At 31.3% G+C, this 14,560-nt stretch overlaps 1 protein-coding gene across 2 annotated transcripts in view; it reads left to right on the top strand.

Moving 5' to 3' along the window:
- The first annotated feature begins 1,722 nt into the window (after window positions 1–1,722).
- Window positions 1,723–14,560, top strand: part of MBIP (MAP3K12 binding inhibitory protein 1) — a 33,418-nt gene continuing 20,580 nt past the window's right edge. For both annotated transcript variants that reach the window (XM_074213391.1, XM_074213390.1), the window contains exons 1-7: window positions 1,723–1,905; window positions 5,305–5,424; window positions 7,015–7,236; window positions 7,340–7,436; window positions 11,071–11,136; window positions 11,582–11,734; window positions 13,264–13,361. In XM_074213391.1, the coding sequence (XP_074069492.1) occupies window positions 1,780–1,905; window positions 5,305–5,424; window positions 7,015–7,236; window positions 7,340–7,436; window positions 11,071–11,136; window positions 11,582–11,734; window positions 13,264–13,361 (882 nt within the window). In that variant the 5' untranslated portion in view covers window positions 1,723–1,779. The remainder of the gene's footprint in view (window positions 1,906–5,304; window positions 5,425–7,014; window positions 7,237–7,339; window positions 7,437–11,070; window positions 11,137–11,581; window positions 11,735–13,263; window positions 13,362–14,560) is intronic.

The raw sequence follows: 14,560 nt of genomic DNA, 5'->3' as shown, positions 1-14,560 counted from the left end.
CCTGACTTTGATCTTGCCACTGGACTTCAGTGACTCTGGAAGAGATTAAGGAGTGATGAGTTTGCACAACTTTGCCTCAATTAAATCCAAGTCAAGACATCACCCTATGACTTCTTTGAAAACAAAAGTTCAACAACAAGATTTTTTTAGTGAGTTTTTTTTTTACCATTTTTCTAAACCATTTGACCAATTTTAGTTTTTTAGGAGTTCTTTTCTTCAGTATTTTTAAATCAAATTGCTAATTTTCTTTTTCATAATTTTCTTGTATTGTTCTTTTCCTTTCTCAATTTTTCCTCTACCAGTATCATTTGATTTTTAAAGTAATTATTTTGCTTGTTTTTCAAACTCTTTTGGGATTCTTGTTGGGTTTGAGACCAATCTATACTTTTCTTTCAGTCTTTACTTATAAAGTTTTTCACATCTTTGTGTCTTGAGCTTTCCTATCACCATTGTGGCTTTCTTTGTTCTTTTTTCTTACTCATATTTCTAGACTTCGGACTTCATATTAGAATTAGGATATGCTTGCCTTTAAAATTGGAAAGGGAGGGATCACTGCACTGCTATTTTCAAGCTCCTTTTGGGGACGCCCAAGTTTTTAGTACTACCAGAATGCTGCCATCCAGGAAAAGGTATTGTAATTGCACTCCTGGTCTGTGGTCTGGATAATTTTGAAATATCAATTTTTAAGTAATCCCATTTATAAACTGCCATTAGCCTTTTTAAAGGTGAAAAAATGATTTCATCTTTAACTTGAGAGCTTTTATTTTAATTTCCTACAAATATCTATTAATTACCAGGAAAAGAACAAGCAGCTTTTAAATTGAGATGGTAACTTTCTAGTCCCTTTACATAAAAAATAAATTTAGGATTACACAGAAAGAAAAACAATTTAGAAATTTTTTCAATCTCATAATATTAAGGGGTACAAAAAATCTCAGAAAATACCTAGTCCAACATTCTTAATTTCATGTAATCAAAAGTACTTATTTTATTTTGTTATTTCCCGTCTACCCTGTTGGTTACGATAAAGTCTCTTTTGCTTAACTAGCTTAATAAGGCGACATGACTACTTGGTTTGAGCCTTGTACTTGTAATCAGAAAGATTTTGGTTCAAATACCACCTCAGAAACACACTCTGACATACTTCAGAGAAAAACACACAGTCCCAGCAAATTACTTGGGGTACACCTGACTATCTGTTGCCAGGGAGAAGATATACAGATGAATTCCTTTTGACTCTAATTAATCATCTTCAACATTCCCCAACATAAATGAAGGGTAGTTGTTATCTCAGCAAGGCATTTGCCCTTAAGAAAGGGGCAAGAGCACATGTTCCTTAGAAAAGTAATGGAGCATAGGCCCAGCTCTACGGGAATTAAGGCCCTCTCATCATCAGATTACATCACCATCACTTGCCATGTAAAAAACATGAGTCAATTCAGCTCGGTTGTTGTAGCAAACTAAAATAAAAACACATTCTACAACTTTCAATACCTAATATATCACAAAAGGTAATAGTGCTTAGAGTTCTGTCTCACACTCCTTTAACAATGATGACTGTAAGGAAGACTGGGTAGGGTGGGGGGGGGGGTGGAAAAACTGCTGCTTCCGATCACCTGATTGGTCTTCATGCTTACAGGTCAGAGGGAGAGGGGTGGGACTTCAGGACTCGGAGCTATAAGACAAGACTGGTTGGATGACGTCATCACAACGCGACGAAAACTGAAGGGTGAAAGGGGTGGGGCTAACTGGAAGCTCGGTTGCGGTTAGGGAGGTATCATGGCTACCCTTGTGGGAGAGCCCGGTGACCCCCAAGGCACTGACAAGAATGTGGATCAAAGTTGCAGCCTCTACCGCGAAGTTCTGGTCGGTTTCCTCTGCTCCCTCCGCACCCTCACAGGGAAGGTAAATGGTGACCGCGGTGCCTCTCTCTCTCTCCCTCTCTCTCCCCCTCCCTCTCTATTTTTCTCTTTCCCTCTTTCCCTCTCCTCTCGTTTCCTCAGACAACAGGAAGTTTGGGGGCTTTCGGGGTGTCTGCCCCAAGGAAAAGAGAATTAGGATTTCCTCACGATTACTGTGGCGGTTCAACATGCTTACATTTTTCCTAACCTGGGTCTCGCGGGGTCACTTTTATGCTGATTCAAACTAATAAGAAAAGAAAAAGGAAGGCAAAAAAGGTACGAGTGTTGAAGTCGGAAGAGGAACGGTCTGGTTGGAGAAAATGGCTTGCTTAGGAGGAAAGCTGATAAGCCGTCTCTGTGGGACTGGCAAAAGCCTGGGGAGCCCAGGATCGAACATCTTTCTTGTTTCCTCCGAGATGGAAATAAAAGCTTCATTGTAAGGAGAGGGAATCTGGAGACATTCGATCCCTCTCCTTTTAGGAAATTTTAGTCCCCCACTATTTTTGTGAGTTGATATGGTGAAGAGAAGTTTGTTTACGATTTTTCCCTAGTGGGTTATAAGGCATTTTTAAAAAAAGAAAAAAAGAATTTAGATTGCATATAGACTAAACTACTTTTGCTGTCTCATGGGTGTGTTTAAGCCGAAAATGGATAATGAAAACCATTTGGTCGGAATGTTTGGCAACAATTTTTATTTCTTCCTTTAAAAATGCAAAATTAAAAGTCGGTTATTTACATGTTTAAAATTGATGTCTGAAAGCTTGTTAAGCAATTCTTGTTAAAAACCCATTCACTATCTAGTTAGCGATCTTAGAATATTTAATTTTGGTTATATGGTCTAAATGGAAATTTACCATCAGTAATTTTTTTTTCATTAGTGACATTTCTTCCCCCTCTTCTCCCAATCTCATTAACATAGAAAACATCTTAGTTGTTAAAAAAAAATAATGAAAGTCTCCTTTATACTGGGCTTGATAACAATTGTTTTAATAACCTTGTAGGCACTTAACTGTGATAGACTGAAGCTCATAAGCAAAATAATCTCAGCTTTTGACTTGTGGATTTCTGGTAGTAATTTTATTCTAATTATTTTGTCGGGGTTAAGAAAAAATGAGTTTTTCCTTTTAGCCATTCTCTTTGAGACGGTTTGTGATACCCAGTTAAATTTGGAGCAGTTGTTTATAGAAATTATTAAGAAGTATGTATATTCAGCCCACATTTTCAAGTACTTGGTACTTATATTTTTTAAATATTTGAAAGAATATGATTTGAAGGACTTTATGTTACATATTATCATCTTAGGCCTTAAGCTTAGCCACACTGCCTTCCTTTAAATAAAAGGAGCTTGAGAGCTTGACATATAAATTGGTATGGGGAGATAAATTTAAAATAAAATAGAATTTTGTTATAGTCATTTATAATTAAAATAATTTTTTCCTGTGATAGGATAAATTTCAAAATAAAGTTAGTTGGTGCAGTGGATTACATGAAAGTTACTGCAATGGTTTATGTAAAAGTTTTCACATTCCCAATTTTTTTTTCAAAGATTATTTCCTACAGATTGTATTTTTATATGTTTTCCAGACTCTAGGCTCTGGTAATCCTAGGAGCAAAATTTGCATAATAGAAGTCACTGTCCATTGTGTAAATATTATTACTTGAATCAGACACAGAAAAGTTGCTATCAATTAAAATACAAAAATTAGCTCAATTTGATGGCTTAGAAATTTTTAGAATTTGTTTTGTTTTAGAAATGTTTTAATGTACATGCTCACTCGAGTCATGAGGGTTCTTAATTTTTGCCCCCATTGGTCCTTTGATTATTTTTCATTTGTTTTGACTTGAATACTTTAGCACTGTATTATTAATTTCTGCAGAATGGCCAACAAAATGGTCATATCAGTGACAAGTTAATAAAGATTTTGGAGTCTGTCAGTTTTATATGATATGAGATCATATTTCAAGGAATTTTGCTAATATTGATGGTTTTCATGGTCATTTTTTACCTGAAATGAAAATTACCCATATATTTTAGTAAAAGATTATGTGGTTTTTTATTCCCTTTTTATAAAAATGAAAACATTTATATGCAATTAAAATGTTAGTGTTTTTATAATTGATCTAAATTAATATAATCTCCATTCTCTACAAAATTTTACTGTTTGGACTTAATGGATTCATTACTATAAGGTGTTAACTGTAATAAGATTTTTTGTTAAAATCTACAAATAGAACAGTTCAATGAATATATTAAAGATTAGCCTATAAAATATATATAATTATAGAAAATATACATTGAGATTAATTCAGGCATGTCATTGCCCTATGCTCTAACTTCATATTTCTTTCTGAATCTCTGAAATAGACTTTTAAAACTTGAGCTAGATTCTAAATTCATAATCATGATGATCTTCCATTTTTAAGAATCATTTTTGTTTCAGTTTTTTTATTTTATATTTTATCTCCTCTACATGCACTCATGAAGAATTTATCATACTTTCTCTTATAAAAAATAGAGAAAAGTAATAATGGAAACCATTTTGGGGGGGTTTATTTTGGTTATATTGGCATATAATCCTTTTCATTCTGGCTTATAATGTAATCTTATTTTTGTTTAGTTTCTAAAAATGTTGCATACCTACCATAGGTATCTCTCTTATCCCTTAATACAATTAAACAACTTATAAATTTATTAAAAGTCTCCCATTTATGAGGCTTCATTTAAACAAGGGATCCATTCTATCTGTAAAAGTATGGCTGGTCTGAGAAGAGTTAGATCATATTTTACGTTTCCCGTTATTCTTATCATGTTATGGATAATTTTTTGAGAACATGCTTTCTAAAAACAATCTAATTCATTTAGATTTAAAACTAGTGGCCTTGATTTAGTAAGATAAAAGTTTATAGAGAAGACAGTTCAATAGAAATGATTCAGATATTAAGAGAACAAATAGCATACAGTAGATATATTTAGCTCATTAAAGTGAGAACAGATAATAAGTAATAGGTATATTTAGCTAATGAAAGTGATGTGCATATTAGAACTTACTCTTATTTGAGTGGGTTTCAGTTTGAGACTAGTCTACCTTCAAACCAATCCAAGGGGTTTAGGGACTAAAGTACCCAGAGTATCTTTATTATAAGGCAATTTCACCTATAAAGCAATCTCATAACATGGAACTTAACCCTTTTAGGTTGGGAGACACGCCTGTTATTTTATCAAAATATTCAAGTTTCTATACCTTCTAAATGGGAACTTATTAATTTTTAGTTGAAGATCAAAGATTGATAACTTTAAGTAAGATAGGTATATAGGCTGCACTGTAAAAATCCTATTTTTTTTTGGTGGCAGTACAATATAATGATGTAATTTTTGTGATGTTACTGTTTTGCCCTTTTGAAGCTTAACCTTGGAGATGATGTGGTGAAAATTACAATCGATTGGAACAAGCTTCAGAGCCTCTCAGCACTCCAGCCAGCTTTGCTCTTTAGTGCTCTTGAACAACATGTTTTATATTTTCAGGTAAATATCTTGTTGGACACATTAACTTGACTGTGAGAACAGAATCTAATTGTAGTAAAATTACAAGCTTATAACATTTCAATTATTTTTTAGTTTAGCTCCATTAAGATTACAGATAGGTTTCAGAATTCAGTTGTAAGACTAGCACAATAACTGATGGGGTTATGAAGATTGAATGAATCCATTTCTATTCAATTCTAGACCTGCATTGTAAATTCTGTACAGTTTCATCTATGGTGGGTTATAATTAAGCAATAAGACACGGCAGGTGTGTGTCATGCTATGATAATGATTCCATGTCTTGGGTGAGTTTGGAGGCTCATGGAGTGCTTTCAGTGGTTTAAGAAGTGGCATTATCTCAGCATGACACATCCTGCAGTGTCTATTGCAATTAAACATTTTCAGCTTAGTTTTTTAAAAGAAAGTAATTTCTGTGATATTGTTTCATTTTAGTAAGTAACCAGTCACTTTATTATCTGATAATTTTTCTTAACAGTTTTTATATCATTCTTTACATCAGAAACGGACATTAAACTGTTAGAAGTATAGTGGTATTTTGTTATTTGAGTGCATCGCCCCCCTATATGAACAATATCGTGACCTTTCTGACTTCTAGTCAAATGACATTATTGGTAACTGTATAAATTTTCATATAGATAATTCAAATTGTGTGGTGTTAAATAGAAACATTAAAGAGTTGTTTTGGATTGGTCACCTTAGTGGCATTAAAATGTTGTGGGATAGGTTACCATAAAGTTAACAAAGGAAGTAAAATTAAAAGATATGGAAGAAGTATGAAAAAGTGTTTTTTATTAAAACTTATATTAATGATTATCAACAAATAAGTATTGATTATTATATGTTAATATTCTCTTGCTTTACTTCCAGGACTTTATGCTTAAAATGTACTATTTCATCTTGGAAGTTTTAGTTATTGGGAGGGAAGAAGAAAATGTATAATATAATTTTATATACATTAGGTTTGATATATTTTTTCCTCATGTTAGTGATCAGTTTTTGTTTTCTGCTATGTTGAAAGAAATTTCTTTCATTTTTGTGACTTAAAGAGACTACCATGACAGGAGAAACATAAGTGTTCAGTGTTCAGTGAAAAATCTATCTATATCATGTCTGTATTCTCTCCTATACTTTGACCAACTACAGTTTCAAGTGGAGAATCTCCAGTGATGGTAGTGATAATGCAGGGCTTTACTGAGTAAGAGCACTAGCTCTCATGTTAAGGAGGAAAAATACTAAGCCTTAGTGTGCTGAGTAGGCATTTGAATGACATGTTAATTAAGTGACATTGGTGTCAGAAGGCCGATCCTTTGATTTGGCACAAAATAACAGGGTGATTCCTTCAAAGACATTTTAGATTTCTTAAGTTTCTCACAAATTTATGACAAGTGATGATAATCATGGTAGCACAAAACTACCAATTGTACTGTGTAGTTAAATTTATAAATACCAAAAGGATAAATTTAAATAACTTTTTAAAGTTGCATTTAAGTAGGAATTTTAGTTTAAGCTATAATGAATTTAATCTTGGTCAGTTTAAATGCTATCAAGTATGCTCATGGTTTTTCTTAGCCTTTTTTAGAAAGACTTCAGTGCCAGATTAAAGAAGAAAATATAGCTGCCATTGAAGAGGCTGATAAAATAAAATCAGTCAACAGAAAGGATGCAAAAATGTGCCCTGAAGATAATCTACATACAGATGAAAAATACAAAGATTGTGGTTTGGGAGTTCTTAAAGACAAGCAGATTAACTTTGATCCAGAAGTAGTTCAGATTAAAGCTGGAAAAGCAGAAGTAAGCATAGGATTTTTTTTTGTCTTGAATTTAAAAGTTGTCTTTAAAAAATTGAAATTGTTTCAACAATATATGTACATATGAACTTGTTTGTTACCTGCAGATTGACAGGAGAATATCAGCATTCATTGAACGAAAACAAGCTGAGATCAATGAAAACAATGTCAGGGAATTTTGTAATGTAATTGATTGTAATCAAGGTAAATATGCAATCAGAATTAAATATTTAGAGATAATTTTTATTCTCTTTTTAAAAATTTCTTAGTTTTTAATAATCAGTAAAATCAAGAATTCACTTGTGTTTAAATGTTTTACAAAACTGAAAACTCTAATTGAGATGACTAAACTTGGTTACAGAGTTGGGGAATTGTATCTTCCTTCAGGTGGGAAGCTATTGTGTATATTTAGAATGTTTTATAAACATATATATATAATATATATATATACACACACACATACTATCAAATATGGTGTTTTGTTGGTTTGTTTTTCTGATTTTCTTTCCTTCTTTTGAAGAATTATTATATTTAGCAAGAAATATAATGATGCAAATACAAAAGATACTCCTAAAAATAAATTTTAAAATAGGCTATTTTCAGAAATGTTTAGAGGATTATACCAAGATAAATGCTTCTTCAGTATTAAGAAGAATTAGAATAGGATGTTGTAATAGTAGTTTTTAGATGAATATATTGTTTTTTACCTTTCAATAATAGTTCAAATTTTACAAATTAAAGTAAAGACTATAATTTTGGTGGGGTTTTTTTTTGGTTGAGATGGAAAAGTATATGACCTTAACTATGAGTTGGAATTTGGTTGTCTAAATTTCATGACAGTATATGGTGTTACTTTAAATTGTATCTTCTAGGACATTAAATGAATTTAGAGAAGAGTTAGTGTTCTTCAGAAAAGTGAGAAGTTGGTTTTGGGGTGTGTATTTTTTTCAACTTGGAAGTATGATATTTTATGCTGTCAATTGATTAAAGAAATATATGTCATGATTTTTCTGCTTTTATTGCATTCAAATATATATTTGCCAGTTTCCATTACATTCTTCACTGAATTCAAATGAAAAATGTTGGAATGTCCTGACATAGCTCATTGTCAAGTATCATAGAGCACAAGTTATTACTAGAAAACTATGTGAAGAATTCATTTTCCAAATACTTGCCATTTTTCTTAAATCCCTTTACTAATTAACAGAAACATATAGATATCAGATAAAATTGGAAATAGTGCCAATTTTTTTTCCCCTTTAGATTCCCATTTAATAACTTTCCCTATTGCAAGCACTATATTCCACTTTCCCTATTATAAAAACTCTATATAGACACATTTTCTTGATTATACATGTATATGTATAATATACCTGTGTGTGTATATATACATGTAAGTAATATATTTACTGGTACGTATGAAAATATACCCAATCATCTTTTGCCCCTCAAAAAATTCAAAAGGGGTCACAAAGATTTATACACAACTAAAACAAATGAACAAAGTGTGTGTGTATGCTTCATAGTAGGCACTTAATAAGTGTATAATGTCTAAGTATATGTGTTGACACATAACATAAATATATACTTATCTTGAAGTAGCATTTTTTTAAACAATTAGATACAATGCATTGACAGAATCTCATTTGCAAACCTTAGCAACCCTTCTGGAGCACATGAGAAAGTGTTCTTTGTGGGAAGAGAAATCTGTCTTTAATATTTTTTTAATTCTCCATGTTATCACTTAAATATAAATATTCAGGGGATAGAAGTTGACAAAAATCGAAATAGTCAAGATTCCTCGACCCGAAGAGTCCTTCCTTTACTGGTTAAAAATGGGTATAAAGAAGTTTAGCAAGTTATTATCTGTACTTGTGGGTCACGTAGTCTGCTAAGTGGGAGTATTATATCATCTTAGCTCTAGCAGAGAATGATCTTTTGTTATTGTTGTTTTTCATGTCCATGATCTATATTAAACCTAATCTTAAACAAGGTAATTGGCAATAAAAATTTAAAAAGATATTTTGATTCATAAATTGAAATATCACCCAAAAGAAAACAATATGTGTGTTTGAAGTTTTTCTTCATTCAGTTGCATACATCTAGAGCTGCAAAATACCTCAAAAGTCATCTAGTTCCATTTCCTTCATTTTACTAGTGAGTGAAAAAGGTACAAGGAGTTGAATGGAGTTAAATATTCTAGGTCATAAAGTGCCAGAAGAAAATTTGAACTTTTATTTCCAGAAAGTACTCTCCAAAGACTTTCCATTCTCCCAGGCTGCCACCCTTTTTTAGTGTTAGTTAAAGAAAAATTGCTTTAAAAAATTATTAATGTGAAATAGAATTTTTCTTTAAATTTCTAATCCAAAAGGAAATAGGATCCACCCTTGGAGTCCGGAAGGCTTTATTTACATCCTGCCTCTGATCATGGGCTCTCGAGACACATTTAACTGTAAAATCATGAATTATGGAGTCAACTGCATTGGTGGAAGGAGTTTCCACAGCCCAAGATCCCTGTACTGATGACACCTGTGATTTTAAAATCACAGGTCTTTAAACCCACTTTTATTTAAAAAAAAAAATTTTTAACCTAGTATCCATTTTGTAGGGTTTTTTGACTAGTTAAAAAGAAAGGAAATGGTTCAGTAAAACAACCAATATTATTTGATTCAGTTAAATATTTTATTTTATTTTAAAAGTTTTTGTTCTTCCAGTAGTTTCTTAGGTGTCTTGCTCTCATAAGAATTTATTGCTGGCAGTGTGGCATTTGGACTAGAGATTCAGCCTTAAACTTAGGAAGTTCCGTCTGATAAAATATTAGCTGTGTGATCCTAGGCAAGTCTTAAGTGACGCTAGCAACTCTCTTAAGAATGTAATATAAATGATAGAGTAGATGTTAATATTTATTAGTAAAAAAAAATTTTTAACAACTTCTTACTCTTGATGAAATTACCAGCCTCATACAAAAGCAAAAATTACCTCTTAATTCTGTACTTAATTATGGGGTTTATACCTGGCCACGTTGAAACAAAAATCGGATGGTAAATTCTAATCTGTTTGAAGATTTCAGGAGAAAGGCCAAGGGATTTTTTAATATGAAGTTTGTTCTTATGTCTCAATGCTCTTTCTTTTGATACAGTTCTTAAAAAGAATAAAAAAGTTATTTTAATTTTTATGGGTAATTCTTTTTAATTTTTAATGCCAGTAAATATAAAAAAATACTAAACATTTTTAAAAATTCAAATCAGGGGGCAGCTAGGTGGAGCAATGGATAGAGCACTGGCCCTGGAGTCAGGACTACCAGAGTTCAAATTCAGCCTCAGATGCTTACTAATTACCTAGATGTGTGGCTTTGGGCAAGTCACTTAACCCCATTGCCTTGCCAAAAAAAAGAAATTCAAATCAGTATCTAATTCTATTTTAGAACAGAAGTAATAAAATTTCTCTGTCACTTAAGAATAAAGTGCTCTCCTATAAGGGAGTTATGTGTTGTTTATGAGCTTATTCTGTCACATTGGCTTTTTGAAAGTATGGTATTAACTTAATAATATCATCTCACATGACCCAAGGTTTATATCTGAAACTAAATTTTTGAGACACTTTACAAAAATTTTTTTCTGTGCTTGGGAGATCTACTAAAATTACCTAAAAAGTTATAGATATGAAAAAACTTTTAAATTTTTAACACTTTGCTCTTGTAATGTTTTATATTTCAGTATTTAGAAGGAACTCCATTTTCCTACTATATTTTTAATTTGAGTTACTTGAAAGACTACAGAATTCCACACTTCATAAGTGATTTTTTTGAGCTCATCATGCTTTTCTGAATTTTTCTTAGAAAACAGCTGTGCAAGGACTGATGCTGTTTTTACCCCTTATCCAGGGTTTAAAAGTCACGTCAAGGGTAAGTAACCATATAATTCAAGTTACTTAGCTACTGTATGCTTCAGTTTTCTTAACTGTAAAACGGGAAAAATGATAACATCTGCCTCACAGGGTTGTGAAAATAAATGAAATGATACTTATAAAGCTGTAAGCAAGGTGCCTGGCATACATGACTTTAATAGATAAAAAATATATATATTTTTAAAACTTCAGTAAACTTTGTGCTAATCAAGACTATATACTTACTGATGTATTTCTTTCTTCCCTAGTTTCAAATTTTAAAAGTGTCTTTTCTTGTTAAGCAAAACATTTGGCTTTTCCTATACTTGTATTTGGGTGTGGGAGAAGCATGAGCATAAATGGTCTTTTAAAAAGATAGAAAAGTATTATTTGGGAGCTTCTGATTTTAAAGAGTCTAAAAATGTCAAAGTACTTTTTTTTAAAAAAAATTCTTGATAATTTAGTTTCTAGAGTTGTAAATACCTATGGCCCACAGACTAGAACTGAAAGAACACAGGGAACTGGTCATAAAATTAATAATATGCTTCGTGCCTGTGGGAACCAGGCTGTAGAGGAAAGACTGCAAAATATTGAAGCTCATTTGCGATTGCATACAGGTGAGTGTGCTAACCATTTTAATGATCTATTTTTTTCATTTGCAAAGTATTAAATTAAGTTTCAGTGTTTATTCCTTGTTGGTTCAGGAATACACTTGAGATCTGAAATGCTGAAAAAGAAAGATATTCTTATGCTGAGAGGAAAAATCTTTTTTTTGTCCAAATTGTTAATTAAGACTGTCTTATAAATTGGTAAAAATCTTGTCAATACTAAATTAAAAGAAAGAACTTCCATGTGTGGATTACAAATAAAAAAAGATATTTATTAAAATCCCAGTAGACCAGCCAATTATGCCTCTTAAGTTTCTTTTTGAAAATAAATAGGGGTGGTTAGGTGGCATAGCAGATAGAGCACCCACCCTGGAGTCAGAAGTACCTGAGTTCAAATCCGGCCCCAGAATTTTAAACCCCATTGCCTTGCAAAAACCTAAAAAATAAAAAATAAAATAAAAATAAAAAAAATAAATGGGGGCAGCTAGGTGGCGCAGTGAATAGAGCACCAGCCTTGATTCAGGAGTACCTGGGTTCAAATCTGACCTCAGACACTTAATAATTACCTAGCCGTGTGGCCTTGGGCAAGCCACTTAAACCCATTGCCTTGAAAAACCTAAAAAAAACCCAAAATGATCAAAATGAAATTATGAGAATACTTAAGAACTTTCTATTCCAACTCTAAAGGTACATGATTAAAAAAACATCTTTTACCCTTTGTATGCTGAAATGATTAACTCACGACTGTAAAATAAATCGTGGTTTTTAACTTCTTTCCCCAGAGAGCTTTTGTCTTAATTATGTGTCATTTATTTTTTAGCATGAGGACTAAAGGTACACAGATTAAAATTGAAGATTTACAAAAAAATTGTATATTTTTAATAATAATTCTCCTTGGAGATGATTTAATGCTTCCATAGGAAATTTTCTGGGTTAATCATTTTAAATTTTTGCATAGCTATAAGCTTAAAATTTGTATGGTATTAGTTGTCCTCCATCCTTCCTGAGAAGAAAACCATACGATATTTTAGGTACTCTAACTTTCTGTAATGATATACTATGATATACTCCAAGACATAGGGAAAATATTTTGAATAATAGGAGAAAATATGACAAATAGTAGAAAAAATGAAATTGAGAGAGATTTGACAAGTTGGCTCCCATATGATAATAGTAACTGGATTTTTTTCATCCTAAACAACTAATGGCCTGCTTAAAAGTCATATAATTAAGACTCACCTGGAAAAGCATGGAAGCTTTAAAGAACATATTAAGAACCATGAACTCTTGACAACTTATATAAGTAGTGTTTTGAAAAAGGTAGGTAGGTAGAATATGATATACCTCAAAATATATATTGTATAAATCAAGAATTCCTTGTATTTTCATTTTTTAAGACTGAGATACAGCTTAGTCAATCCTACCAGGTCATTTGTATAAAAGTCCTTTAAGCACTATGTGTTTTAAAAGTCAAAATAATAACATCAGATAATTTTTTAAAATGTTATAATTTTGGATTTTTAAAAATTTTTCTTTAGGTGGTCCGGTACCTAGAGATATTTATCAGAGAATTAAAAAACTTGAGGATAAAATCTTGGAATTAGAAGGCATTTCTCCTGAATATTTTCAATCTGTTGTAAGTAAAGTTCCTTTTCTTATATATTATATCTTATACTTTATATCAGATGAAATAATCTTTGTAAAGCTTAGCACATAGTGAGTTTTTAAAGCTTAGCTCATAATGAGTATTTGATAAATGCTTGTTTTTTTCTCTTCCACTCCTTTCACTCCCCTGCTTTTTTTCCTCAAAAGCACTAAAATCTAATTTGTTTTGAAAGTCAGTTGTATACTAGAATTCTAATTTTTCTCACCATTTTTTACTTTATTTTCTGAAAATGTTATTGTTTTCTTTAAGAAATTTTGGTTTCTCTGAGAAATTCATATGAATATGAAAATAGTATTTTGAATATAGCAACCATTAAGAAATTGCTTCCTCTGAAAAACTGCCCATTAAATACAAACTTGGCATTTGAGGTCTTCTAAAAATTTACTTCCCATTCTACTATTTTCTTCTTAGGGGCCAGCTTTTTTTTTTCACTCTTCTGTGTTCTAAATAAGACTGAATTATTTACTTTTATTCAAAAACCTCATATTTTTTGCCTCTACATTTTTTTAATTCATACTTAGAATTAAGTTGTTGACACTCTTTTCCCATCATTTTAAGCCCCAAATATATAAAACTATTCTATAAAACCTCCCTTCCTCTAAAAATATTTCTGCTTCATTCTTTATATTCCTCTTTATATTTATATTTTTGTATTACACTTATACATTTATATTTAAATTTTTAAATTATTTATATATATAATTATCTCATTCAAATCAGAAATTATTATATTAGGCCAAGAGTTTTAATTCTTTTTTGTGTCTTCAAAGCATCTAACTTGGTGAATTACATGTAGAAAACATTTAAGAAGTGTTGAATCACTGTTTTTTCTATTGTCAGACATTTCTCTTCTCATAACTGTCTTTGATTGATTTATCTCTGTATTGTTTCTTTTATTATTTTTGATTTTTAAAAAAAGACATTTTATTGATATATTTTGTACATCCATCTATTTTTCCCCACTCTATCCCTCCTCACTTTGAAATAAGGGGGAAAACAAAAGATTTTTTAAAAGTTCTGCAAAGCCAACAGCATATAAAAATAATTTTATTACATCTCTCATCTCTGCAAAAAAATCAAGGTTTTCTTGTACAAGGCCAATAAATTAAAATTAGTTGATTTGGTGTTGTTGCTGCTTTTTGCTACCTTAGAAAGTACTGCCATAATTT

Source organism: Macrotis lagotis, chromosome 1 (assembly GCF_037893015.1).
Source record: "Macrotis lagotis isolate mMagLag1 chromosome 1, bilby.v1.9.chrom.fasta, whole genome shotgun sequence".
Classification (NCBI taxonomy): Eukaryota; Metazoa; Chordata; class Mammalia; order Peramelemorphia; family Peramelidae; genus Macrotis; species Macrotis lagotis.
This window is presented reverse-complemented; position numbering and strand designations above follow the sequence as displayed.